This window comes from Pleurodeles waltl, chromosome 7, assembly GCF_031143425.1.
Source record: "Pleurodeles waltl isolate 20211129_DDA chromosome 7, aPleWal1.hap1.20221129, whole genome shotgun sequence".
NCBI classification, from domain to species: Eukaryota; Metazoa; Chordata; class Amphibia; order Caudata; family Salamandridae; genus Pleurodeles; species Pleurodeles waltl.
This window is the reverse complement of record NC_090446.1, coordinates 737,165,256-737,192,774: the sequence shown is the minus strand read 5'-3', so window position 1 is coordinate 737,192,774 and position 27,519 is coordinate 737,165,256. Positions and strand designations below refer to the sequence as shown.

At 46.5% G+C, this 27,519-nt stretch overlaps 1 protein-coding gene across 1 annotated transcript in view; it reads right to left on the bottom strand.

Moving 5' to 3' along the window:
• Window positions 1–289: 289 nt before the first annotated feature.
• Window positions 290–27,519, bottom strand: part of PPP2CA (protein phosphatase 2 catalytic subunit alpha) — a 247,453-nt gene continuing 220,223 nt past the window's right edge. The window contains exon 7 of the mRNA XM_069199216.1: window positions 290–1,019. Within this exon, the coding sequence (XP_069055317.1) occupies window positions 947–1,019 (73 nt within the window). The 3' untranslated portion in view covers window positions 290–946. The remainder of the gene's footprint in view (window positions 1,020–27,519) is intronic.

Here is a 27,519-nt window from a genome sequence, read left to right as displayed (position 1 = left end):
ACAGACAGAATGACAGTTCATTCCTGTTTTAAATGCTACAAAGGAAGTGCATCTAAAACACACATGAGATCCTCTCTGGCATGGCCGGTTCTAAAGGTGTCATACTCTCCTGAATTCTCGATGTGCTCATATCGAGACTACAAATAGCGTTTATAAACATATAAGGACAGGCTTGAGTAGAGACTGAAGAGCTTGTACAGGAGACAAATTTTACCATTTATCAGGACAACCACATAAATTACAACATGGATATGATTTGGAACGTAGAATTAACATGTAAAATAGTCAATGATTTTCTTCACAAGTTTATTAAGAAAAAAATACTGCAGAATGTCTGCAGTAATACTGCCTTACAGAAAGAACAGTTCTGGTCAAAACATTTTCCGGTCTTCGACGAGAACAACAAAAAACACATAAGGAAGAAAAGAGAAAATTAACAATGAGTGGAAACAGAAACCAACACAATTAAATAGTATTCCCTGAAAATAAACTAAATAAATCATAAGTCAATGAGGAGGCCTTGGGGGTGTATTTTAAAATGTTCTTTAGGCTTCAATGATTTATTGACGCTATCCTTACCTACAGTCATGCAGAGTATAGCTAAATGGAAAATTCATTGTATTCACAGGGTGTTAATGTTTACATCTTAACTGTTGCAGCTTTTCTGAGAACGCAAAAGTAACCACAAATAGTGCTGTGCCAGAAACTATTTTCCTGACCAACAATGTCACACTTCAGCATGCAATAGTCTGGTTCTTCCTAAGGGAGTCGCAGCTGTTGAAAGGTGGCTTTGCATTCTAATATGGCACATCTTTTGGTCCACATGAAAACAGTCAGTTTATGAATGTTAATCTATGTTCGGACACTTTGGAGTTACTGTTGCTCTTCTCATTTCCGCAAGGTCGAAGAAGGGTTCATGTCAATACTGTACAAGTGTAAATTCTTTCTACAGGAAGTAGTCCGGGGTGCGACGAGTAACATGTGGTTCACCTCTGCGGGGTGCTGGATCAAACTGCAAACTAAACAAAGGACGTGTTTGAGTGATGAAGCCATGCCACTTTTAATGCATTATTATGAAGTGAAAGAAAAACCCCACCAAATAAAGGCATGATCCCTCCTGCCACTTTAAAACCCGAATGTTTGTACTTGCACTGTGATTAAGAAATGTCAAAACACACACACACACACTTCTTTTAAACATGTTTGCTTTACGATTAGATGAGACTGCATTTACTTCATGCTGTAATGTTATTCAGTGTAAATGTTCATAAATTACCAATACCATTTACTCCATTCAGGGTAATAATAAGCTTAGATGAATATGTAGCAAGTGCTTCAAGATGCAGACAACATAAAATCACCATTCTTCATTATCACTAAATTCCAGGTAAGAACAATACCCTACTATAAAAATACCAGCTGCTCCTCTGCTTTTTGTGTGTTTTTACCAACTGTGAATGCTACAGTGTTTTCTTTTAGACCCTTTACTGCAGAGGTCTTTGCCTGCCAGTGCTAAGCCCTTGAATGTTTGGGGTACCACGCACTTAAACCTTCATAAATGTTTTCCCAAAAAAAAAAGCTATCAAAACCAAATTTGTACACTATCTCTCATACTTCAATGGAAAGAAGTGCTTTGTATGAAAGTCAATTTTTTCCACTACAAAAAGAATCAACAAAAAGGTGATCTTGTGTGGAGATCACCCTCTTCCCAGCTTTCAGGAAAAACAAGTTTAGTTTATTAAAATAAATGAACACATACAGTTTTTTGCATTTTTTCTTTTTAAGTTTAAGGATTGCCCGTATAAGGATTCTAGTAGTTGCTCTGCATTTCCTGTGAAGTTAGAAGGAAAGTGTGTCTTTTGACATGGTTACCCCACCCGCCCACACATTTGTTTGCCTGGTATCTGATATGATTTAGACTAAAAGAGCACTGGGTCCTGCTATCCAGGTACCCAGTGCCAGATCTCTTTCCCGAAACTGTAAAGTTGTTTCCCCAACTGGCAAAACCTTTAGCACCCTCTGTAAGTCTCTACTAAATGGTATCCCTGGTACCTAGGGCACTAAAGAGGGTACCTAAATGCTGCAGCACGAATTGTGCCACCCTGGGGGACGCCACATGAATCACATGACAAGCTGCTTGTCTTGGTGCAGACAAAAAGTAAAAAACACAACATGCCACACGGCCTGCATGCCATGTCCCCTAACACTGCATGCAATATAAATAAGTCACCCCTGTAGCAGGCCTTACAGCCCCAAGGCAGAGTGCATTATATTATATGTGAGGAAATATCTGCATGAGCAGATATGCCCCTGCTATGACTGACTGTCAATTAGTAAGTGACCAGGGAAGCCATTTTAAATACTTGTGCTGGACACTGGTCAATACGAGTTACCCAGCTACATGATGGCTTCACTGAAGATTGGGCTGTTTGGTATCAAACATCTCGCATTGGTGAACCCACACTGATGCCAGTGTTGGATTTACCAATGCATGCAGCCAAAGGCCACCTTAGAGGTGCCCCTGAAACCCTACCAGCACCTGGTGTGCTGGCTGACCATTTTCTGCCAGCCTGCCACCCAAGACACTGTTCTGGACCCCTAAGTTAAGTACCCTCTCCTCTCAGGAGGTCCAGAACAAAAGCCTGCACAGGAAGAGGGTGTAACACCCCTTCCCACAGGATGACCTGCTGATTAGCCATCCTAAGGTGGCAAGCCTCAAAGGGCTGCCACCTTTGAAATGCAAATCTGGCTCCCTAAAAAGGAGAATGTTCTATTAAGTCATCAAACAGTACTTGATTGCAGAACTTGTTTTTTCTACCATAGGATAACACTACAGAACTCAAACTGCACTGTGTCTACTTTTTAAAGTGAAAAAAATTCTTATTTAGAACGATGTTTCCCTAATGTCTCAACATATATAAATATACTTGCTATTTTTATAAATTGGTGTGGCTCCCCTTCTTGAGTTGTGTGTCTCATTCATTAACAATTGTGTGTATTTATGGATGTCTTGCACTCCTCTGTGTTAAGCATAAGGCTGCTCGACCACACTCACCATAAAGAGAGCACTTTGGGATTGCATAGCAAGCCCTGTCCACTCACTGGGGAACCCCTGGACCCTTTACATGGTATTCACATATCGCATAAAGGGCTAGCTTCCTACAGTTAGGCAGTCTGTTTCTTTCCGCTGAGAGCTAGTATCCTTGAACACAGCAATCTTAGAGATTATGTAAAAAATATTTTTTGTGGAATTTTCAAAGTACGACATATTACAACATTTGCTTAATTTCAGAGGGTGTTTACTTAAAGAACAAGTTACTTACCTTTGGTAACACCTTTTCTGGTAGATACACTAGCTACCTGTGGATTCCTCACCTAAAGAATACCCCCCCCCCCGCGCGCCAGCTTTCGACAGAAATTTTCTTTTAGCTCTGCACGTCAACGTCACAATTGCCCTACTCCACGTGACGCCGTATGACATCATCCAGGCAATAGAAGACCTCGTCCACATGCAGACGTCAGTTATCACCATTTTTTTTACGTGCCTTTGAGGCGAACAGGTGAACATTAACATTACAGAAGTGATATAAGTACATCAATTAAACTTATATACCAACTTTTATTCCAATAATCTGAAACGAAACTAATAGAAACAACACGAATTATGCATATAAATCTATATACGTATGCTAATATGTTTCCTTTGATATATATGGAAAATGTCACTTACCCAGTGTACATCTGTTCGTGGCATTAGTCGCTGCAGATTCACATGCTGTGCACATCCCGCCATCTGGTGTTGGGCTCGGAGTGTTACAAGTTGTTTTTCTTCGAAGAAGTCTTTGAGTCACGAGACCGAGGGACTCCTCCCATTTCGACTCCATTGCGCATGGGCGTCGACTCCATCTTAGATTGTTTTCCCCGCATAGGGTGAGGTAGGAGTTGTGTATGCTAGTAATAGTGCCCATGCAATGGAGTGAATGCGTATGTACATAATGAAGTTTCAAGTAATATATTTACAAATGTACAAATGTTTAAGATCTATTTCTGAACGGCTACAGGCTCCCGGGGAGGCGGGTGGGCGCATGTGAATCTGCAGCGACTAATGCCACGAACAGATGTACACTGGGTAAGTGACATTTTCCGTTCGATGGCATGTGTAGCTGCAGATACACATGCTGTGCATAGACTAATAAGCAGTTATCTCCCCAAAAAGCGGTGGTTCAGCCTGTAGGAGTTGAAGTAGTTTGAAATAATGTTCTTAGTACAGCTTGACCTACTGTTGCCTGTTGTGCAGTTAACACATCTACACAGTAGTGCTTGGTAAATGTATGAGGCGTAGACCATGTTGCTGCCTTACATATTTCGTTCATTGGAATATTTCCTAAAAAGGCCATGGTAGCGCCTTTCTTTATGGTTGAGTGTGCCTTTGGTGTAATAGGCAGTTCTCTTTTAGCTTTAAGATAGCAGGTTTGAATGCACTTAACTATCCATCTAGCAATGCCTTGTTTTGAAATAGGATTTCCTGTATGAGGTTTTTGAAAGGCGATAAATAGTTGTTTTGTCTTTCGAATTAGTTTTGTTCTGTCAATGTAGTACATTAGTGCTCTTTTGATGTCTAATGTATGTAGTGATCTTTCAGCTACAGAATCTGGCTGTGGGAAGAACACTGGTAATTCTACCGTTTGATTCAAGTGGAACGGTGAGATTACTTTTGGTAAAAATTTAGGATTGGTCCGTAGAACAACTTTATTTTTGTGTATTTGAATAAATGGTTCTTGAATGGTAAATGCTTGAATCTCACTCACTCTTCTTAGAGATGTGATGGCAATTAAAAATGCAACTTTCCACGTTAAGTATTGCATTTCACAAGAGTGCATGGGCTCAAAAGGTGGACCCATGAGTCGTGTTAAGACAATGTTGAGGTTCCATGAAGGAACTGGTGGTGTTCTTGGTGGTATAATTCTCTTTAGGCCTTCCATAAACGCTTTTATGACTGGTATCCTAAATAATGAAGTTGAGTGCGTAATTTGCAGGTAAGCTGAAATTGCCGTGAGATGTATTTTAATGGAAGAGAAAGCTAGTTTAGATTTCTGCAAATGTAGTAAGTATCCTACTATCTCTTTTGCAGATGCGTGTAAAGGTTGAATTTGATTATTATGGCAGTAATAAACAAATCTTTTCCACTTATTTGCATAACAGTGTCTAGTGGTAGGTTTTCTAACCTGTTTTATGACCTCCATACATTCCAAGTGCCCGAATTCTAGGATTTCAGGAGCCAAATTGATAGATTCAGCGATGCTGGATTTTGATGTCTGATCTGTTGTTTGTGTTGTGTTAACAGATCTGGTCTGTTTGGCAGTTTGATATGAGGTACTACTGAAAGGTCTAGTAGTGTTGTGTACCAAGGTTGCCTTGCCCATGTTGGTGCTATTAGTATGAGTTTGAGTTTGTTTTGACTCAACTTGTTTACTAGATATGGAAGCAGTGGGAGAGGGGGAAAAGCGTACGCAAATATCCCTGACCAGTTCATCCATAATGCATTGCCCTGAGACTGATGTTGTGGGTACCTGGATGCGAAGTTTTGGCATTTTGAGTTTTCTTTTGTTGCAAATAGATCTATTTGTGGCGTTCCCCACATTTTGAAGTAAGTGTTCAGTATTTGGGGGTGAATTTCCCATTCGTGGATCTGTTGGTGATCCCGAGAGAGATTGTCTGCTAACTGATTCTGAATCCCTGGAATAAATTGTGCTATTAGGCGAATGTGGTTGTGAATCGCCCACTGCCATATTTTTTGTGTTAGGAGACACAACTGTGTCGAGTGTGTTCCTCCCTGTTTGTTTAGGTAATACACTCTTGTCAAAACAGACAACATGACAACGATGTATTTGTGGGTCAATATGCTTTCAGAGCTAGAAACACCGCTAACAGTTCTAAGTGGTTTATATGAAACTGTTTTTGCTGAATGTTCCATTGTCCTTGGATGCTGTGCTGATTGAGGTGTGCTCCCCACCCTGTCATGGATGCATCTGTTGTTATTACGCATTGTGGCACTGGGTCTTGAAAAGGCCGCCCTTAGTTTAAATTTATACTGTTCCACCATTGAAGCGAGATGTATGTTTGGTGGTCTATCAACACCAGATCTAGAAGTTGACCCTGTACTTGTGACCACTGTGATGCTAGGCACTGTTGTAAGGGCCGCATGTGCAACCTTGCGTTTGGGACAATGGCTATGCATGAGGACATCATGCCTAGGAGTTTTATTACTAATTTGACCTGTATCTTCTGGTTTGGATACATGGCTTGAATTACATTTTGGAATGTTTGGACTCTTTGTGGACTTGGAGTGGCAATCCCTTTTACTGTGTTGATTGATGCTCCTAGGTATTGCTGTGTTTGACACTGCAGAAGGTGTGACTGAGTAATTGATTGAGAAACCTAGTTTGAGTAGGGTTTCTATGACGTAATTTGTGTGTCGTGAACACTGTTTTTGCGTGTTGGTTTTGATTAACCAATCGTCTAGGTACGGGAACACATGTATTTGCTGCCTTCTGATATGTGCAGCTACTACTGCTAGACATTTTGTAAAAACTCTTGGCGCAGTTGTTATTCCGAATGGCAACACTTTGAATTGGTAATGTATCCCTTGGAATACAAACCTTAGGTACTTTCTGTGTGAAGGATGTATTGGTATATGGAAATATGCATCCTTTAAATCCAGTGTTGTCATGTAGTCTTGTTGTTTGAGCAGTGGGATTACTTCTTGTAATGTAACCATGTGAAAATGGTCTGATTTGATGTATGTATTTAATATTCTGAGATCTAGTATAGGTCTTAGAGTTTTGTCTTTTTTGGGTATTAGAAAGTACAGTGAGTAAACTCCTGCGTTTAGTTCTTGTTTTGGTACTAATTCTATTGCCTCTTTTTGGAGCAATGCTTGAACTTCTAATCCTAGAAGATTTATATGTTGTTTCGACATACTGTGTGTTTTCGGTGGGACTGTTGGAGGGAATTCTCAAAATTCTATGCAATAACCATACTGGATAATTGCTAGTACCCAAGTATCTGTTGTTCTCTCCTCCCAATGTTTGTAAAATTGGCTTAATCTTCCCCCCCACAGGTGTTATGTGATGGGTGACTTGTGAGTCACTGCTTATTTTGAGGACTTTTGGGGCTTTTGAATTTTCCTCTACCTCTTTGGAATTGTCCCCCTCTATATTGCCCCCGAAAACTTCCCCGCTGATATTGGCTTTGGTAAGTGGGCCTTGTTTGTGATGTTGTGGTTTCTGTAGGTTGTCCTCGAAACCCTCCCCTAAAAGGTGTTTTGCGAAAGGTGCCTCTGCTCTGCGGGGAGTAGAGTGCGCCCATGGCTTTTGCCGTATCAGTGTCCTTCTTGAGTTTCTCAATAGCAGTGTCGACTTCCGGCCCAAACAACTGCTGTTCATTAAATGGCATATTTAGCACGGCTTGTTGAATTTCTGGTTTGAAACCTGACGTGCGGAGCCATGCGTGCCTTCTTATTGTTATTGCAGTATTTACTGTCCTTGCAGCCGTATCTGCTGCATCCATTGAAGACCGTATCTGATTATTAGAGATACTTTGTCCTTCTTCCACCACTTGTTGTGCTCTTTTTTGGAACTCCTTGGGTAAGTGTTCTATCAAATGTTGCATCTCATCCCAGTGCGCTCTGTCATATCTTGCCAAAAGCGCTTGTGAATTGGCAATGCGCCATTGGTTTGCTGCTTGTGCTGCAACCCTTTTGCCCGCAGCGTCAAATTTGCGACTCTTTGTCTGGAGGTGGTGCATCTCCCGAGGTATGAGAGTTTGCTCTCTTACGAGCTGCCCCGACAACTACTGAGTCTGGATTTAACTGCGTTGTAATATAAACAGGATCTGTTGGCGGTGGCTTGTATTTTTTCTCCACTCTTGGAGTTATGGCTCGGCCTTTAACAGGATCTTGAAAGATTTGTTTTGAATGTTTTAGCATTCCTGGGAGCATAGGTAATCTTTGGTACTGGCTATGAGTGGAGGTTAGCGTGTTAAACAAGAAGTCATCCTCAATTGGTTCTGAATGCAAGGTGACGTTATGGAAAGCAGCTGCCCTTGCGATCACCTGTGTGTAAGATGTACTGTCCTCAGGAGGGGACGGCCTGGTAGGGTACGATGCTGGGCTATTGTCCGATACTGGAGCATCGTAAAGGTCCCATGCATCGGGATCATCTTGACTCATGGCAGTATGAGTCGGGAGTGCATCAGTGGAGGAGTTGCTACTGGTGATGTGTGCACTGATGGTGGTGGAGAAGGTGGTGGAGTTGTTTTCTTTGCCACCTTTGCCTGTGGCTCCTTGTCCTTTTCGTGAAAGGCAAGTTTTCTTTTTATCTTAATTGGAGGAAGAGTGGTTATCTTCCCTGTGTCTTGATGAATGTGGAGCCTCCTTTGAGTATAGTCTGGCTCTACAGCTTGAAGTTCCTCACGAAATCTATGTTTTCCATTTGGGAGGCCAATCCTTGTTCCTCTGTATAGGAACCTGTTTTCGGCTCCGAGGCTGGATGTTTCAGAACCGAAACTTTTTCGGAGGTCTTTTTAGGTTTCGAAGAAACCTTTGTAATTTTCAGCGTGGTGGTGTCTCGATGCCGAATTTGTTCGGTGCCGCTGTGACGGTGCAGAAATTTCTCAGAGACGATGTCTCGGGTCCGAGATTGCTGTGTGGCGGTATCTCGACCGGAGTCGGATGACTTCGACACCAGCGTGCCCTTTTTCAGTGCCTTGGCTCAGTCACCGCTTGTTTGGGTTAAGCCATGGCCTGTTGGCAGTGGCGTCCCCTGGGCTTTTGTTGACTTCTCGTGAGTCTTATGTTTCGACGTCTTACTCACGGTTTTCGGAGTTTCTTCGGCCTCGAGCTCTTCCGAGTCAGACTCTTGGATAGAGAAAGCTTCCTCTTCTTCCTCGAAATGCTCTTGTTCTGTCGGCGTCGACGCCATCTGCAGTCTTCTGGCTCTTCGGTTTCTTAACGTCTTTCTGGACCGAAACGTTCGACAGGCCTCACAAGTATCTTCCTTGTGCTCTGGGGACAAGCACAAGTTACAGACCAGATGCTGATCCGTATACGGATACTTGTTATGGCATTTTGGACAGAAGCGGAATGGGGTCCGTTCCATCAGCCTTGAATTCACACGTGGCCGGGCCGACCAGGCCCCGACGGGGGGGGGGGGTGTCGAAAAAAACCCATAGGGCCACCGGAACTCTTCTAACTTTGGTGTCGATCTGTTGTAACTAACCCGATACCGAACTCAAACAATACCGATGTTTTTTCCGAGATTCTAACTAACTTTCCGACCCGAAACACGGAGCGAAAAGGAACACGTCCGAACCCGATGGCGGAAAAAAAACAATCTAAGATGGAGTCGACGCCCATGCGCAATGGAGTCGAAATGGGAGGAGTCCCTCGGTCTCGTGACTCGAAAAGACTTCTTCGAAGAAAAACAACTTGTAACACTCCGAGCCCAACACCAGATGGCGGGATGTGCACAGCATGTGTATCTGCAGCTACACATGCCATCGAACATATATACATATATATATATACAAAGAAATATATATATTCACATCGCATTATCATATACATATATAAAATATACAGGTGCTCACCCAAGGAATTTGTGGTAAGACCAGTCAGGCAACGGGGAGGCGGGTGGGATTGTGAGGAATCCACAGGTAGCTAGTGTATCCCCCAGAAAAGGAGTTACCGAAGGTAAGTAACTTGTTCTTCTGATGGATACAACTACCTGTGGATTCCTCACCTAAAGAATAGAGTCCCAAAGCAGTACCACCTCAGGAGGCGGGTGCCTGAATGGTCAAACCAAGAAATCCTGCAGCACTGAGCGGGCAAAATGGCCATCCCTCCTGACATCAGAGTCCAAACAATAATGTTTGACAAAAGTATGGAAGGATGCCCAAGTTGCCGCTTTGCAGATGTCAACCACAGGAACACCTCTAGCCAAGGCCGACGAGGCAGCCTTAGCCCTGGTGGAATGGGCTCGGAGCCCTACAGGAGTTTCTTTCTTTGCTAAAGAATAACAAAGCTTGATGCAAAGAATGACCCACCTGGACAGCGTTCTCTTGTGGACAGCTCTGCCTCTCCTCTTCCCCACGTAACCAACAAAGAGGTGTCCTGTGAACAAAGAAGCTCAACGCTCTTCGTGGATCCAACCGGTGAAGCCTCTCTTCCTCCTTGGATGGATGAGGCGGAGGATAAAATGAAGAGAGAGTAATAGACTGTCCCAAATGAGGGTGTAACAACCTTCGGGAGGAAAGCCGCCTTGGCCCTTAACACCACTTTGTCCCTGAAAAAGGAAATATATAGAGACTCTACCCTAAGTGCCTGAAGCTCACTCACTCTTCTAGCAGATGTTATGGCCACTAGAAAAACTGTTTTTAAAACTAAAAATCTTAATGGACACGAGTGCATCGGCTCAAATGGCGATCCCATAAGAAAGGTCAGTACTAAGTTAAGATCCCACAGTGGCATAACAAACGGAGTGGGCGTAACTTATTAGTGAGACCCTTAATGAACCTCAATACAAGAGGTGACTTAAAAGGAGGGTTGGGCTGGAAGGCACAGAAAAGCAGACAGCGCTGATAAATAACCCTTAACTGCGGCAACTGCACAACCCCTCTGTACCAACGATAAAGCAAACAGGATGTCCGATAAGTGGGCCCTTAAGGGATCAATTTGGTTCTCTCCCCACCAACTGACAAATTTGGCCCACCTGCTTGCATAGATCGACTTTGTGGAGTGTCGCCTGGCCGATAAAATAACTTCCACCACCTCCGGTGGGAGAGAAAAAGAACTCCGATTGCCCCGTTCAATCTCCAGGCATGAAGGTGCAGGCTCTGGAGGTGGGGGTGTAGAACCTGCCCCTGCGAGAGGTTGTCTGCCAAGTACAGGAGACAGAGCGGAGGGCACAGAGAGTTGGAGAAGATCCGAGTACCATACCCTTCTTGACCCAGCCCCGGGCTATTAAGATCACTTGTGCCCGGTCTTGACGGATCTTCCTCAAAACCTGAGGAATCAAGGGTCTAGGAGGAAAAGCGTAAAGCAACTGACCCTTCCAGGACATCTGAAACGCGTTCCCCAAAGCTCCTTGCACTGGATACTGGAGGCTGCAAAACAACAGATCTATTTGTGGACATCCCCACCTCTGGAAGATGTAAAGGGACAGATCTGGGTGTAAGACGCCACTCGTGATCGGACGAGAGGAGCCGACTGAGACTGTCCGCACGCACATTCAGAACTCCGGTCAAATGATTTGCTACCAAGCAAATCCTGTGGTCCTCAACCCAGGACCAGAGCCGAAGAGCTTCTCTGCAAAGAAGATACAACCCCACTCCCCCCTGCTTGTTTATATACCACATCGCGGTAGTATTGTCCGTCAGGACCTGAACCGACTGACCGCGAAGGGAAGGGAGGAAGGCCTTGAGAGCCAGATGTATCGCCCACAGTTCCAACAGATTGATGTGAAACTTCTGTTCCACTGGAGACCAACAACCTTTGATCTCCAGGTCCCCCAGATGAGCTCCCCACCCTAGAGTGGAAGCATCCGTTACAACTGTGGCCACTGGCGGAGGTAGCGGGAACGGCCTTCCTTGCAACAGGTTGCCGACCGCAGCTCACCATCGAAGATCCGCTGCAGCGTCTCTCGAGATCTTTATCGATTCCTCGAGATCTCCTTTGGGTTGAAACCACTGCCTGCGAACACACCACTGAAGAGCCCTCATGTGCCATCGTGCATGAGTGACCAGCAGAATGCAAGAAGCGAACAGAGCGAGCAGACGAAGGACCTTGAGGATTGGAGCAACCGCTCCATTTAGAAACACTGGAATCAACACCTGAATGTCCTGAACACGCTGCGGCAGAGGAAAGGCACGATACAATGTTTTGTCCAGTACTGCCCGTATGAACAGGAGGCGTTGAGAGGGCTCCAGGTGAGATTTGGGCACGTTCACTGAAAAGCCCAGGTCGAACAACAACTGAGTTGTCGACTGCAGGTGATGCCGCAAGAGCTCCAGAGACTTGGCTTTGATCAACCAATCGTCCAGATAAGGAAATACTGCTATCCCCTTTCTTCTGAGCTCCGCTACAACCACCGCCATCACCTTCGTGAAGGCTCGCGGTGCCGAAGTAAGACCAAACGGAAGGACCCCAAACTGATAGTGTTGCGACCCCACCACAAACCGGAGATACTTCCTGTGCGACTTGAGGATCGGATTATGAAAGTATGCATCCTGCAAGTCGACGGACACCATCCAATCTCCTTCGTTCAACACCAAAAGAACCTGTGACAGGGTCAGCATCTTGAACTTTTCCTGCTTGAGGAACCAATTCAAAATCCTTAGGTCCAGGATTGGCCTCAACCGACCATCCTTTTTGGGGATCAGGAAGTATCTTGAATAGCAGCCCTGACCCCTCTCCTGCTCCGGGACCAACTCCACTGCGCCCTTTGACAAAAGGGAAATCACCTCCTGTTGCAGTAACAGAAGATGGTCGTCCGAACAGAAGGATGGGCGGGGAGGGCTGGGAGGAGGGAACTCCTGAAAGGGAAGAGCATACCCTTTCCCCACAATATTGGTGACCCAGGAGTCTGATGTTATTGACTTCCACATGCGAAGAAAGTGAGTTAGTCTCCCCCCTACAGGAGATGTGTGAACAGGGAGTGATGGAGAACTAAGGTTGCTTTCCCTGCGGTACCCCTCCGGAGGAAGAGGCAGAGTGCTGCTGGGCGGCACCTCTAGTGCTTACTCTACCCCTTACCCCAGAGGGATCTAAAAGGAAGAGTTCCTACAGATTGCTGTCCTGCCGCATGGAGCCTGCCACGAAAGGAAGCGCCACAACCAAATCCTCTAAACCTTCTAAGTCACTTCAAAGCAGAGGATGTGGCTGCTTGCAGTCCCAAGGATCTCACCGCGTCTCTACCCTCCTTAAAACGTTCCAAGGCAGAGTCTGCTTTCGATCCAAAAAGCTTGTCCCCATCAAATGGCAGGTCAAGGAGAGTGGTCTGAACATCAGGGGAGAACCCGGACGATCACAGCCAGGCATGCCGCCTCGTCGCTATGGACGTGCCCATAGCCATGGCCACCGCGTATGAGGTGTCCAGCCCAGACTGAATTACCTGGCTCACCGCCGCCTGAGCGTCCGACAAAAGGTTCAACACCTCAGGTGATAATCCCGGGTGCCCCTTAGCCTCATCCATAAGGGCATAAATGCAACGTCCTAAAATGCAAGCAGCATTTGTGGATTTTAAAGCCATGCTGCATGGCGAGAAGGCCTTTTTAGCTGTCTGGTCCATTCTCTTAGACTCCCTGTCCGCTGGAAGTCCAGGAAACGATCCAGGAGCAGAAAAGGAGGAGCACGATGCTTGCACAACCAAACTCTCCGGAGTTGGGTGGTTGGACAAAAAGTCTGGTTGGGGCCACTCAATAGCTTCTCACCACCGCCCTGTTTACGGCAGCAGAAGTCATTGGCTTCTTCCAAACTTCCCTAATAGGGTCCAAAAGAACCTCATTGAAAGGAAGAAGGGGCTCCGCCACAGCTGATGCTGGATGCAGCACCTCGGTAAGGATGTTGGTTTTCACATCCGCAGCAGGAAGTGGAAGGTCCAAAAAGTCTGCTGCCTTCACCACAACATGAAGAGGCAGCCTCCTCTGTATACTCCCCCGGAGAAGCCAAGTCCCATTCCGGGGAAGTGTCTAGGCCGCTTGCAGTGTCCAAGCCTTGCAGGTCCCCTGAAGGCTCCAGGATTTCTCCTTCCTACAAGTGCTGCTTCTCATATTCTTGTTCTTCCAGCAGCCTCAGAGCCAACCTCCTGGAGCAGAGCCTGGACTCTAGCCCCGGCGACGATAAGGCATCTTTAAGTTTGACTGGATCCGTGGTGAATCCATCGGCGCCGGGACTGTGGATGTCGCCGGCGTCACCGGTCTTCTGGGCAACGCCAAAGGCATCGGCTCCGAAGCGGTACTTCCTGAAGGAAGAAAGGGCATAAAGAGTGTTGGCTGGTAAGGAGCACCCATGTCAAAGGCCAAAGGACCTGACGGACCCACATGCCCGCCTCTAGGCGCCATGGTGGCAAAAATATTAAACATAGCATTAAGAAATGCTGCGGGGTCCGTGCCCGGCGCCGGGAAAGCCGGATAACCTTGAAGAGCCAGCACTTGAGGTGAAGCCGATGACGGCCCAGGAATCTCCTGCTCTGGAGAAGCCCTTGGCTTCTGATGCGGATCCAGTTCATACACCGACAGTGGAGACGTCGGTGAAGCTGGAGTCGGAGGAGGTTGAGGCGTCACAGTTGGGCTGATCTCCCATGTCGGTCGCCGCCGAGCCAATAGTGACCTCGAATTGGAGCGATCTCTGCTTGATTGGCGCCGTGAGCCATGTCGGGGCCAAGAGTCCCAATGGCGGCGATAAGACTTCGTGGATCTAGAAGAAGGCTCTCTATGATGATGCTTCTCCTCCTTCTTAGATCGAGCAAGAAACAACTTAGCCTCCCGTTCTTTCAGGGCCTTAGGATTCATGCGTTGGCATGAACCGCAGGACTCAACTTCCGGAACTAAGACACCACAAGCAATTCTTATGTGGGTCCGTGACCAACATGCGACCTCCACACTGCTTACAGGGTTTAAAACCAGACTTCCTCGGCTGCGACAGTTACACCGGAGTGAACCTGTAGCTCCCTGGTAGCCTCGAAGAAAAAACGTTACTCGAAGGCACGGAAAAAAGGAAACTGACGGCTGCACGTCGACGAGGGCTTCTTATTGCCTGGATGACATCATACGGCGTCGCGTGGAGTCGGGCAATTGTGACGTAATCATCGACGTGCAGAGCTAGAAGAAAATTTCCATTGAAAGCTGGCGCGAGGGGAAAATTCTTTAGGTGAGGAATCCACAGGTAGTTGTATCCGTCAAAGTATTTTTACCCTCCTTCTTTGGCTGAAGTATTTAACTTCTCTGATTGCATAGTAAGCATTACCACCACTATTGATAAGTGACCCTACTAGAGATTTTGTTGGTGTGGGGAGTAGCTGTAGTGGAGTAATAAAAGGACGAGCATGACATTTATTATATTTCTTTTCCGGATTTGAGTTCCATTTAGAAGTATATTTCTATATCCAGAAAAAAAAAAAATTGATTTATTCTTTTTACAAATTTCTCCAAGAGGATGATGACTATTCATCAGCAAAGGATACAACTGACCTTTCAGCCCATGACCGATGCCATTGACTCAGTGAAGAGTTTCAAGGTTTAGTTTGGCAACTTTGACTCAAGATCATGAATGAAAAAAATACTAGTACAGAATTTCCTACTTTGTCATTGAAAATGATGCACTGGGGGTGAAGCCCAACATGCGAGTTGAAGCTCTGCTAGCTTTGAAGCACTTCAGGGAGAAGTCTACTTTCTCTCCAAACAGGCATGTGCCATCAAAGGGCATATTTGTGTGGCTTCCACATCTCCAGAGAAGTCAGCGACCAGTTGTAGGAAGTTGGCTCTGTATGTGCTATTTCAAAGTAAGGAATAGCATGCACAGAGTCCAAGGGTTCCCCTTAGAGGTAAAATAGTGGTAAAAAGAGATAATACTAATGCTCTATTTTGTGGTAGTGTGGTCGAGCAGTAGGCTTATCCAAGGAGTAGTGTTAAGCATTTGTTGTACATACACATAGACAATAAATGAGGTACACACACTCAGAGACAAATCCAGCCAATAGGTTTTGTTATAGAAAAATATATTTTCTTAGTTTATTTTAAGAACCACAGGTTCAAATTTAACATGTAATATCTTGTTTGAAAGGTATTGCAGTTAAGTACATTAGGAACTTTGAATCATTTCAATTGCATGTATACTTTTCAAGTTATTGACAAATAGCTACTTTAAAAGTGGACACTTAGTGCAATTTTCACAGTTCCTGGGGGAGGTAAGTTTTTGTTAGTTTTACCAGGTAAGTAAGACACTTACAGGGTTCAGTTCTTGGTCCAAGGTAGCCCACTGTTGGGGGTTCAGAGCAACCCCAAAGTCACCACACCAGCAGCTCAGGGCCGGTCAGGTGCAGAGTTCAAAGTGGTGCCCAAAATGCATAGGCTAGAATGGAGAGAAGGGGGTGCCCCGGTTCCGGTCTGCTTGCAGGTAAGTACCCGCGTCTTCGGAGGGCAGACCAGGGGGGTTTTGTAGGGCACCGGGGGACACACAAGCCCACACAGAAATTTCACCCTCAGCAGCGCGGGGGCGGCCGGGTGCAGTGTAGAAACAAGCGTCGGGTTTGCAATGTTAGTCTATGAGAGATCAACGGATCTCTTCAGCGCTGCAGGCAGGCAAGGGGGGGCTTCCTCGGGGAAACCTCCACTTGGGCAAGGGAGAGGGACTCCTGGGGGTCACTTCTCCAGTGAAAGTCCGGTCCTTCAGGTCCTGGGGGCTGCGGGTGCAGGGTCTGTTCCAGGCGTCGGGACTTAGGTTTCAGAGAGTCGCGGTCAGGGGAAGCCTCGGGATTCCCTCTGCAGGCGGCGCTGTGGGGGCTCAGGGGGGACAGGTTCTGGTACTCACAGTCGTAGAGTAGTCCGGGGGTCCTCCCTGAGGTGTTGGTTCTCCACCAGCCGAGTCGGGGTCGCCGGGTGCAGTGTTGCAAGTCTCACGCTTCTTGCGGGGAGATTGCAGGGTCTTTAAAGCTGCTCCTTGAAACAAAGTTGCAGTCTTTTTGGAGCAGGTCCGCTGTCCTCGGGAGTTTCTTGTCTTTTTCGAAGCAGGGCAGTCCTCAGAGGATTCAGAGGTCGCTGGTCCCTTGGAAGGCGTCGCTGGAGCAGAGTTCTTTGGAAGGCAGGAGACAGGCCGGTGAGTTTCTGGAGCCAAGGCAGTTGTCGTCTTCTGGTCTTCCTCTGCAGGGGTTTTCAGCTAGGCAGTCCTTCTTCTTGTAGTTTGCAGGAATCTAATTTTCTAGGGTTCAGGGTAGCCCTTAAATACTAAATTTAAGGGCGTGTTTAGGTCTGGGGGGTTAGTAGCCAATGGCTACTAGCCCTGAGGGTGGGTACACCCTCTTTTTGCCTCCTCCCAAGGGGAGGGGGTCACAATCCTAACCCTATTGGGGGAATCCTCCATCTGCAAGATGGAGGATTTCTAAAAGTCAGAGTCACCTCAGCTCAGGACACCTTAGGGGCTGTCCTGACTGGCCAGTGACTCCTCCTTGTTGCTTTCTTTGTTCCCTCCAGCCTTGCCGCCAAAAGTGGGGGCCGTGGCCGGAGGGGGCGGGCAACTCCACTAAGCTGGAGTGCCCTGCTGGGCTGTGACAAAGGGGGGAGCCTTTGAGGCTCACCGCCAGGTGTCACAGTTCCTGCCTGGGGGAGGTGTTAGCATCTCTACCCAGTGCAGGCTTTGTTACTGGCCTCAGAGTGACAAAGGCACTCTCCCCATGGGGCCAGCAACATGTCTCTGGTGTGGCAGGCTGCTGGAACTAGTCAGCCTACACAGACAGTCGGTTAAGTTTCAGGGGGCACCTCTAAGGTGCCCTCTGGGGTGTATTTTGCAATAAAATGTACACTGGCATCAGTGTGCATTTATTGTGCTGAGAAGTTTGATACCAAACTTCCCAGTTTTCAGTGTAGCCATTATGGTGCTGTGGAGTTCGTGTTTGACAGACTCCCAGACCATATACTCTTATGGCTACCCTGCACTTACAATGTCTAAGGTTTTGTTTAGACACTGTAGGGGTACCATGCTCATGCACTGGTACCCTCACCTATGGTATAGTGCACCCTGCCTTAGGGCTGTAAGGCCTGCTAGAGGGGTGTCTTACCTATACTGCATAGGCAGTGAGAGGCTGGCATGGCACCCTGAGGGGAGTGCCATGTCGACTTACTCGTTTTGTCCTCACTAGCACACACAAGCTGGCAAGCAGTGTGTCTGTGCTGAGTGAGAGGTCTCCAGGGTGGCATAAGACATGCTGCAGCCCTTAGAGACCTTCCTTGGCATCAGGGCCCTTGGTACTAGAAGTACCAGTTACAAGGGACTTATCTGGATGCCAGGGTCTGCCAATTGTGGATACAAAAGTACAGGTTAGGGAAAGAACACTGGTGCTGGGGCCTGGTTAGCAGGCCTCAGCACACTTTCAATTGTAAACATAGCATCAGCAAAGGCAAAAAGTCAGGGGGCAACCATGCCAAGGAGGCATTTCCTTACACCAGTGTCATGTACATGGATCGTGCAACAAGTCTGCGGAGTGCAAGTCACATTTTAACTGGTTGGATACATACAACGCATCTGTAAACATGTCTGTAAATGTTTTTTTCTCTCATGGTTTGACAAGTTAAAACACTTTACCAATTCATACAGTTCATGTTCCAGTATGCAAGTGGCATTAGCACTACTTAGTCTTGGAAGCACAAAACTTGTGGCCTATATAATCAAGTTTCTTTGACTATTGTTAAGTGTTGTTGGGAAGGCACTGGGGTTCTACTTTGAGACGCATGTTAAATAAACAAAAAACTAAAAAAGACTTTCTGGTGAATATGAGAACAATTGGGGCATCACCCAGAGCTGGCCTTGGCTATCTGCCTATCCACTCCCAGTTCTGAAAAGTTTTTCTTGTGCAACCATGACTGTGTCCAAGAAAGCTTCATTGAGAGGGAGAAACGGCTGTACCACTGAGCAAAATCTTTCACAGTGTTTAGACGTCACCTCAGCAGAAGACAACATCAATTCCAAGGCTTCAGCCACTTAATGAAGCACTGTTGTAAATTACGACATTCAGTGGCAGCAGCAAAGCAGGTCGAGAGGGCAAAGGACTGGTGCCCCTGTCTTGATGCTTTTTGAGCTTGGGAAGTGGCGGCAACTCCCCTGCCAGCTGATCTTCAGAATAGGCTCCCACTTGCAAGAAAGGGTCTCATGCACCTTTGGTGGTGGCTTTATTGTAATTTTTGTAGTCTGAGGAGAATAAAGCGGTGCTGAGTATCTAACTCCTCATGAAGGAATTGTAGTATCAGCAGCTTCTGATATTTGAAGTCTGCCGTAGAAGGTCGACTGTGGGACAAAGGCTGTTTCAGATTTAAAGCCACTTTCAACATTGACCGTTGTTTTAGCTCCAAAGAGCCTGTCAGTGCCAGTGACAAGACCACACAGGTTGTCAATGAAGCTGTCAGCATCTAGGTGGCCTGGGCTTTGACGGCTGGCTCAGCGTCATGTGTGGAGTCTGAGTCGGCTCTTAAGCCTTAGGACGGGGGTGGCCATGGCTAGGATGCAGTGGTAGCTTGGAAGACTGTGGGCTTGACGTCCGACCTCCAGAAGGGGCTATGGGTGACCCGATGGTGAGTTGGTACTCGCTGTTGCCATCTTCTGACGCTGGCCCAGTTTGGACTGCAAATTTTTGCGCTCTGAATCCAAGGCTGAATTGGCTTATGGGCTGAAGATTACAACTTTTTCAACATCTGCCTGCCTCTCCATCTTCTTCCCCAAAGATGTCAGGGGTCTCATGGTCTCGCTGCTGCTCCATGGCACGGCAAGCAAGTCGATTATCTACTGTTATTGATGGTATTTTTTGGAGCAGAAGGCAAGGCAGACCGAGCAGGAGGCCTAGTTATGATCCGGCAATAATATTACAAACTGTGTTGTACTGCCCACGAGTACTTGGAATGAAACTGTGGACAGTAGCGAAAGAGCACTTTTCCCCCTCACAGTGCTTACAATTTCAAGTGCAAAACCTAACTGAATAGGCCCAAGAGCAGCAAAGCTCAGAGCGTTGTGTCAACAACCCAAAGATGAGAATCCAAAGAAAGGACTACGATGCACCCAAAAAAATGCAATGCAGAAAAGGCCTGTCCAAAGGTATCAGTAATGGATGACTCGAGAGGCCTCAAAAAGGAACTCAAAGTGGCGCTGAATCAGTGCCCCGGCGAAGGAAAGCAATCTAACAAAGGAGCTGATGCCAATGTGCATTACGAGTCACAGGAGGATTCACTATACCTCGTGACTTGAAAGACTTCTTCGAAGAAAAAGAAGTTGTATACGTCACAGACCAAAACTAGATGGCAGGAGTAAGCAAAGTATGTGATTCTACAGCTACACAAGTCACAAACACTATTTTGCAATCCCAAAGACCTTCTAAGAGTAGCATCCTTCTGCAGATAGGAGTTTTGTTGCCAAAACCAATGGCTTTTTTTATAGTGTCGCTACCACTTGGTGACTTGATGGAAGAAAGGATTTGCAATCTCTAGGCATGCAAATGTTAACAAGAGACAGCTGGGACATTTTGCAGAATCGCTCTGTGGTCAGATTTAACTGGTGGAAGGACATGATTTGCCCCGAGTTCTGGCATACTGATGTTCAATCTCTGTTCTTCTGTTGACCAGAGACCTGTAATCTTCAGACCTCCCTAGGTGTGTCCCCACCCAATGGTGGATGCATCAGTCACCACCACTGTCAGAGTAGGTGGTCGGGGACAGAAGGACCACCCTTGACAGGTTCTCCTCCACTCCCCACCAAGTTAAATCTGCTGCAGCATCTGGAAATCACAAAGAAATCTGTCAGATATGATGTTGAAACCACTGCCTGCAGAAGCAACAGTGGAGAGTAGTGCAGGTGTGACCAGGAGTATGCAAGAAGCCAACAGACGGAGTAGGCACAAGACTAGACTCAGTTCCCAGCCGAAACATCTAAATCATACCTAGAATGTCCCAGACTACCTGAGGAAGGAAAGCTCAGAGCAAAGTCATATCCAATTTCCCCGCAATAAACAAGAGATGAAACTTGGTTAGTGACTGAAAACCCCAAGTCTAATAGCAGTGAATCTGGTGTCTGCAGGTGTTGCAAAACCATCTGCACTGAATGGGCTTTGACCACCCAGCCGTCCAGGTATGGGAAAGAGATTTCCAATCCACTGAGATGGGCCGCAATCATAGCCTTCACCATGGTGAAGGCTCACGTTGTCAATTCAAAGGGAAGGACTGAATCGGTAATGAGTAGACCCCACCACAAAACAGAGGTACTTATTGTGTGGCTGTAGGGTCAGATAGAAAAAAAGTGCACATCCTGCAGGTCAAAGGACACCATTCAGTCTTTGGCATCCAGCGCTAGCAAAACCTAGGCCAGAGACAAAACAACAACTTTTGCATGTACCAGTTCAGGATCCCGAGGTTTGGGACTGGATGAATATCACTATCTTACTTTGGAACCCTGAAGCATCAATTACATGGTCTGGTGGCAGCCTACTGCAGCATGGCCAATATCGCCTCTTGCAGAATCTGTAAATGGTCCCCAAAAGAAAGGAGCACAGTGGGAAATTGTGGTTGAGGTTGGGTTGCAGCTGGAATGGTAGGGCGTAGCCCTTTCCTATGATTTATAGGACCCAAAGGTTCAAAGTAATGGCCTGCCAGTACCATAGAAAAGGAGGAAAACTTGCATTATGTCCTCCTTCACAAAGGAACTAGTCATGCTTCGCTGGTGGTATGACAGAGGGGAGGAAGTAGGCTGTACATGTTGGCCACTTCCCCTTTTCCTACCCCTATACTGACAAACGAGGGAGATCGGATGCTGCTGATCAACCCATGCTGATTGGCTCTCTCTGTACTCAAAGCCACTGCTGAAAGCTTAAAGACTCTGAAAGGAGTGTAAATCCTTCACTGCTTACTAAAGACTAAGAACTTTTGCCATTGCAAGGAAATGCCTCTTTTTCTATGGTCACCTCCATGTTTAACTAATGTTGTTGGTTTTTCGACTGAGTGCGCTGAAGTCTGCTAACCAGGTTTCAGTGCCCGGACTCCAAAACGTGTATTTTACATTGGCTATGGCCAATTGGCATAGGGTAACTTTATAGTAAGGTCTTAGAATGTGGTACCCAGGGCATGCAAGTTCACCTCTGGGATTGAATCACTGGATGTGCCACCATTGGTATTACATAGGTAAAAAGAGAGTCTCCCAGTCAGCCATACTGGAACAGCAGTTTTAAACTGCTAGGCCCAACTTTGCCATTTAAAGTGATGGCAAAGCCAAATCCCTCTCCACAGTGTGTATGTCACGCCTATGGGCAGGCCTATTAAGCCCTAAAGCATAGTGCAGCATATTTCACGGGCAGAACATGTACTTTACTTGGGGAAACGCTGGGTGGAAGGAAATTTGTGGCTCCTCTCTGATTCCAGAACTTTCTGTCACCGAAATGTGAGGAAAAAGTGTTTTTTGGCCAAATTTTGAGGTATGAAAATGATTCTGGGTAACAGAACCTGGTAAGAGCCCCACAAGTCACCCAATCTTGGATTTCCCTAGGTGTCTCATTTTCAAAAATGCACAGGTTTGCTAGGTTTCCCTAGGTGCCGGCAGAGCTATAGGCCAAAATCCATAGCTAGGCACTTTGCAAAAAACAGCTCTGTTTTCTTTGTGAAAATATGATGTGTCCACGTTGTGTTTTGGGACATTTCCTGTCGCGAGCGCTAGTCCTAACCCCACAAGTGAGCCATTTTGGAAATACAAAGGTTTTCTTGAAACCTATTTTTCACTTTATATTTCAGCAAATTAATTGCTGTATACCCAGTACAGGATGAAAATCCATTGCAAGGTGCAGCTCATTTACTGGCTCTGGGTACCTAGGGTTCTTAATGAACCTACAAGCCCTATATATCCCCGCAACCAGAAGAGTCCAGCTGACATAAGGGTATATTGCTTTTAAAAATTTGACATCGCAGGAGAACGTTACAGAGTAAAACGTGGAGAAAAATGGCTTTTTCACCTCAATTTCAATATTCTTTTACTTCAGCTGTTATTTTCTGTAGGAAACACTTGTAGGATCTACACCAGAGGTCTTCAAACTGTGGGGCGGGGGCCTAAGTGATCAGGGGGGGGTGATGTTTAAATAGGCCTAGACATATTCAAACATTGCCATCTTTATAAAATAATTGTGAAAAATTCCGAAAGGGGGCCCACTGATTTTTATTTTCCAAATGGGGGGGGGGGGGGGGGGCGGCATTAAAAAGTTTGGAGACCACTGATCTACACAAATGACCCCTTGCTGAATTCAGAATTTTGCCTACTTTTTAAAAATTGGGAATGTCCCAGTAAAATGTCAAAATTGTGTTGAAAAATTGGGTTTTCTAATTCAAGTCTGCCTGTTCCTGAAAGCTGGGAAGATGGTGATTTTACCACTGCAAAACCTTTGTTGATGCCATTTTCAGGGGAAAACCACCAGTCTTCTGCAGCACTTTTTCCCCCATTTTTTGTTTTTTTGTTTTAATAAACGACATTTTCACTGTATTTTGGCTAATTTCTTGGTATCCTTCAGAGGAACCCACAAAGTCTTGGTACCTCTAGAATCCCTAGGATGTTGGAAAAAATGGACCCAAATTTGGCATGGGTAGTTTATGTGGAGAAAAAGTTATGATGGCTTAAGCGCGAACGGCCTCAAATAGCCAAAAAAGACTCGGCACAGGAGGGGAAAAGCCCTAGCAGCGAAGGGGTTAAATACTCCACCAGGCATAAGAGAGGATCTGGAAACTTTTGAGCAGAACCTTTCTGTGCACCACTTGTGTAAAGAAATGGCTCCCTGTTGCAGTTACCCCCCACTTTTTGCCTGATACTGATGCTGACTTGACTGAGAAGTGTGCTGGGACCCTGCTAACCAGGCCCCAGCACCAGTGTTCCCTCACCTAAAATGTACCATTGTATCCACAATTGGCACACCCTGGCATTCAGATAAGTCCCTTGTAACTGGTACTTCTAGTACCAAGGGCCCTGATACCAAGGAAGGTCTCTAAGGGCTGCAGCATGTCTTATGCCACCCTAGAGACCCCTCACTCAGCACAGACACACTGCTTACAAGCCTGTGTGTGCTAGTGAGAACAAAATGAGTAAGTCGACATGGCACTCCCCTCAGGGTGCCATGCCAGCCTCTCACTGCCTATGCAGTATAGGTAAGACACCCCTCTAGCAGGCCTTACAGCCCTAAGGCAGGGTGCACTATACCATAGGTGAGGGTACCAGTGCATGAGCACTGTGCCCCTACAGTGTCTAAACAAAACCTTAGACATTGTAAGTGCAGGGTAGCCATAAGAGTATATGGTCTGGGAGTTTGTCAAACACGAACTCCACAGCACCATAATGGCTACACTGAAAACTGGGAAGTTTGGTATCAAACTTCTCAGCACAATAAATGCACACTGATGCCAGTGTACATTTTATTGCAAAATACACCCCAGAGGGCACCTTAGAGGTGCCCCCTGAAACTTAACCAACTAGCTGTGTAGGCTGACTGGTTCCAGCAGCCTGCCACACTAGAGACATGTTGCTGGCCCCATGGGGAGAGTGCCTTTGTCACTCTGAGGCCAGTAACAAAGCCTGCACTGGGTGGAGATGCTAACACCTCCCCCAGGCAGGAGCTGTGACACCTGGCGGTGAGCCTCAAAGGCTCACCCCTTTGTCACAGCCCAGCAGGGCACTCCAGCTTAGTGGAGTTGCCCGCCCCCTCCGGCCACGGCCCCCACTTTTGGCGGCAAGCTTGGTAGTGCCGTGGGGATCAACATGGATGCCATTCTGCTCTGGAAATGACATGCAGCCCTAACAAATGGCTCTTACCAGTATACAGATTCCTAGACTTCGGATCTTATTAAAAGGTAGAGCCCAAGTCAAAGAATGGGGACGAAGGTAGGATAGATGAGGAATCTGGAGTAAAACAGTATCTTTACCAGAGTGTTACCATTGGTAAGTAACTTCTTATTCTGAAAGAGACTTCTAACAGCAGATGGATCACCTTTCAAATAGATACTAGAGCAGTACCCATTACTAGGTGGGTCAGTGACCAAGACATCCCGCAGGACTGAGCAGTTGAAATGTCATTTGACAAAAGTGGCTGTTCATATAGTAGTACTTCATGAACATATGAGAGTGTTGCCCATGTAGCCACCTGGCAGATGCCCAGGGCAGAAAATCGCCGTGCCAATGCAGTGGTAGTGGTGGGGCCCTGATGGAATGGGTTCTCAGACATTCTGGACGCTGCTTTTAGAGCTCGTTAGAGGCCTTAATGCAGTGTACAAGCCAATGGGAGAGGTTTCCCTTCTGCAAAGCTTTGCCTTTCATCACTATAGAGAACCCCACAAACATGATCATCCCAATAATGTTCCTCAGTATGATCGATGTAAAAGCACAGCACTCTTTTGGGGTCCAAGCGATGGAGTCTATCCTCCTCCTTAAAGGGTGAGGCAGAGCACAGAATACTGGAAGAGTGATGGTTTGACCAACACGGACACATTACAATGTTTGGTAAGAAGAATGCTTGTGGTCTGCAGAACCAGTTTGTCTGGGAAGAAAGTACAGCGGATCAACACAGAGCCTGAAGTTCACTCAATTGCCGTGCTGAGATGATGGTGACAAGGAACAGTCTTGAAGGCGAGAAGCTGCAATGGACAGCTGTGAAGTGTCTCAAAGGGATTTTACATTAAATACGTGACGACAAAGGTAATGCCTTCTGAGGAATTATTAAACGAAATGAGGGAAACAACAGTTAGAGACCTTTAAAAAAAAAGCATCCCAATCAGTGACAAATAGTGAGGACCAGCAACTGTAAAAAACGTCTAAAGAGCTAAAAAGTACCCCTTAACAGTGTTCAAAGCAAGGCTTTGACGGGTAAGAGACAAAACAAACTGGCCATCAGATACCTTGGTCTGGAGGGCGTCAATCTGGCCTGTGACACACCAAGCCACAATTCTGTCCTGATGGCAGATGTATACAGTTTTTCTTAAGGAACGTCCGGCCGTCAAGATGACACCAACCACCTCTGAAGGAAGGTCAAACAGTTTCAGCTGTCGCCCCTCAATCTTCATGCATAAAGGTGGAAATTTAGAAGTCCTGGATGCAGAACCCTGCCCTGCAGTTGCAACGGCAGGTACTCCCTGAGGGGCAGCCTGATCAGAAGCCATATCCTCAAGCCTATGAGTTCTGTATACCACACACTCAGTTGCCAATCTGGACAACTAGGATGACTAGGTCCCTGTCATTCCAGATTTTCTTTAGAACTCTAGGCAAGAGTGGTTTTCGTGGGAAGGGGTACAGGAGTCCAGATTCCACTATAGGAGGAACGCATACCCTAGCAAGGGGCGTCTTGGGCATTCAAACGCGTAGAAATACTGACATCGTGCTTTCCTGCTGGTGGCAAATAGACCAAGCCATAATTCTCCATATTCATGGTAGAGACCTTGTACAACCTCCAGGCATAACTGCCACTCATGATCCATTAGGTATAGACATCTGAGCTAGCCCACCACTAAATTCAAAGTACCTGTCAGATGGTTCACCAACAGGAAGATCCACTGATGGTCGAACCTTTTCCAGTGGCTTAGTATCTCCCAGCAAAGGGTTCAGGACCACACACCACCCTGCTCGTTGCAATACCAGATGGCAGTGGTCCCTAGGCATCTGCACTAGTCTCCTCTTCACAGACAGAAGGAAGTCTTATAACACTAGTTGGATGTCCTTCTGCTCCAGGAGGTGGATATGGAGCCAGGCCTAAGCTGGAGACCAGAGGCCTCTCAACTTCACCTCTCCCAGACAGCCACCCCAAACCACAAGGGATGCATTGGTGACCACTGTTAACTTTGGCAGGGGAAGGGAGAGGTGTCTGACAGTTGCCCAATGGTGGTCCAGTAATTACCACTGCAGATCTTTTCCTGTCTCCTCAGAGATCCGGACGTGGTCACAAAGGTCACATTGGGAACACAGGCTTCAGATCAGACTGCAGCGCCTGTATATGCCTCCCAGTCTCCTTGACCAGCAAGCTGCAAAAGACCAAAAATCCCAGAAGCCTCAGTCGACCTCATTGAAAATTAGAATAGAGTCTGAAAGATCAGGACCATAGTCTGGTCTGAATAGCCTGGTCTCTCCTTTATGGTAGGTAAGGCACAAAAATCGAACTGTGCCTAGAATGGCTCCAATGAAGGATGGTGTGTTAGGAGTCGGTGTGGTTTCAGCATGCTGGTGCTAAATTGGCACACGGTATGGGGAACCTCTGCCAAAGCAGCGAAAAGAACTGTAGGGTTAGTGGAGCTGGTGGGGCAGATACGCCCAAGGTGTGTCCTGTAGCACTATTCCCCTCGAGCCACTCCACAGCAGAATATACTTTGTTCTCTAACAGGCAAGTCTTGTCAAAGGTCATGCCCATAAGGGATGATTGGGCATCTCCTGAAAAACATGGCAGTGAATGGAGACTGATGCCAAGGGCCAATCGAATGGAAACAGTGGTGTCCAAATCACAATGAATTGTGAACTTGGCTGCATCCCGACTGTCCTCGATGGCCTGGGCTGGAGATTTTTTGGGATTCCTGAGAGGCTGTGAGCAACTGAATCACAAAGAACATGGGAATAGTAGCCCAGGATGTATGTGGCCTTCACAGAGCGCAAGGCCAAGCTAGTGTTCGAAAATATCCTCTTCCCAAAGCTCTCAACATGTTGGGTCTCCCCATCAGGAGTGGGAGGGTCGGACAGTGTAGTCACAAAGGTATTTCAGTTAGTCTGACTTA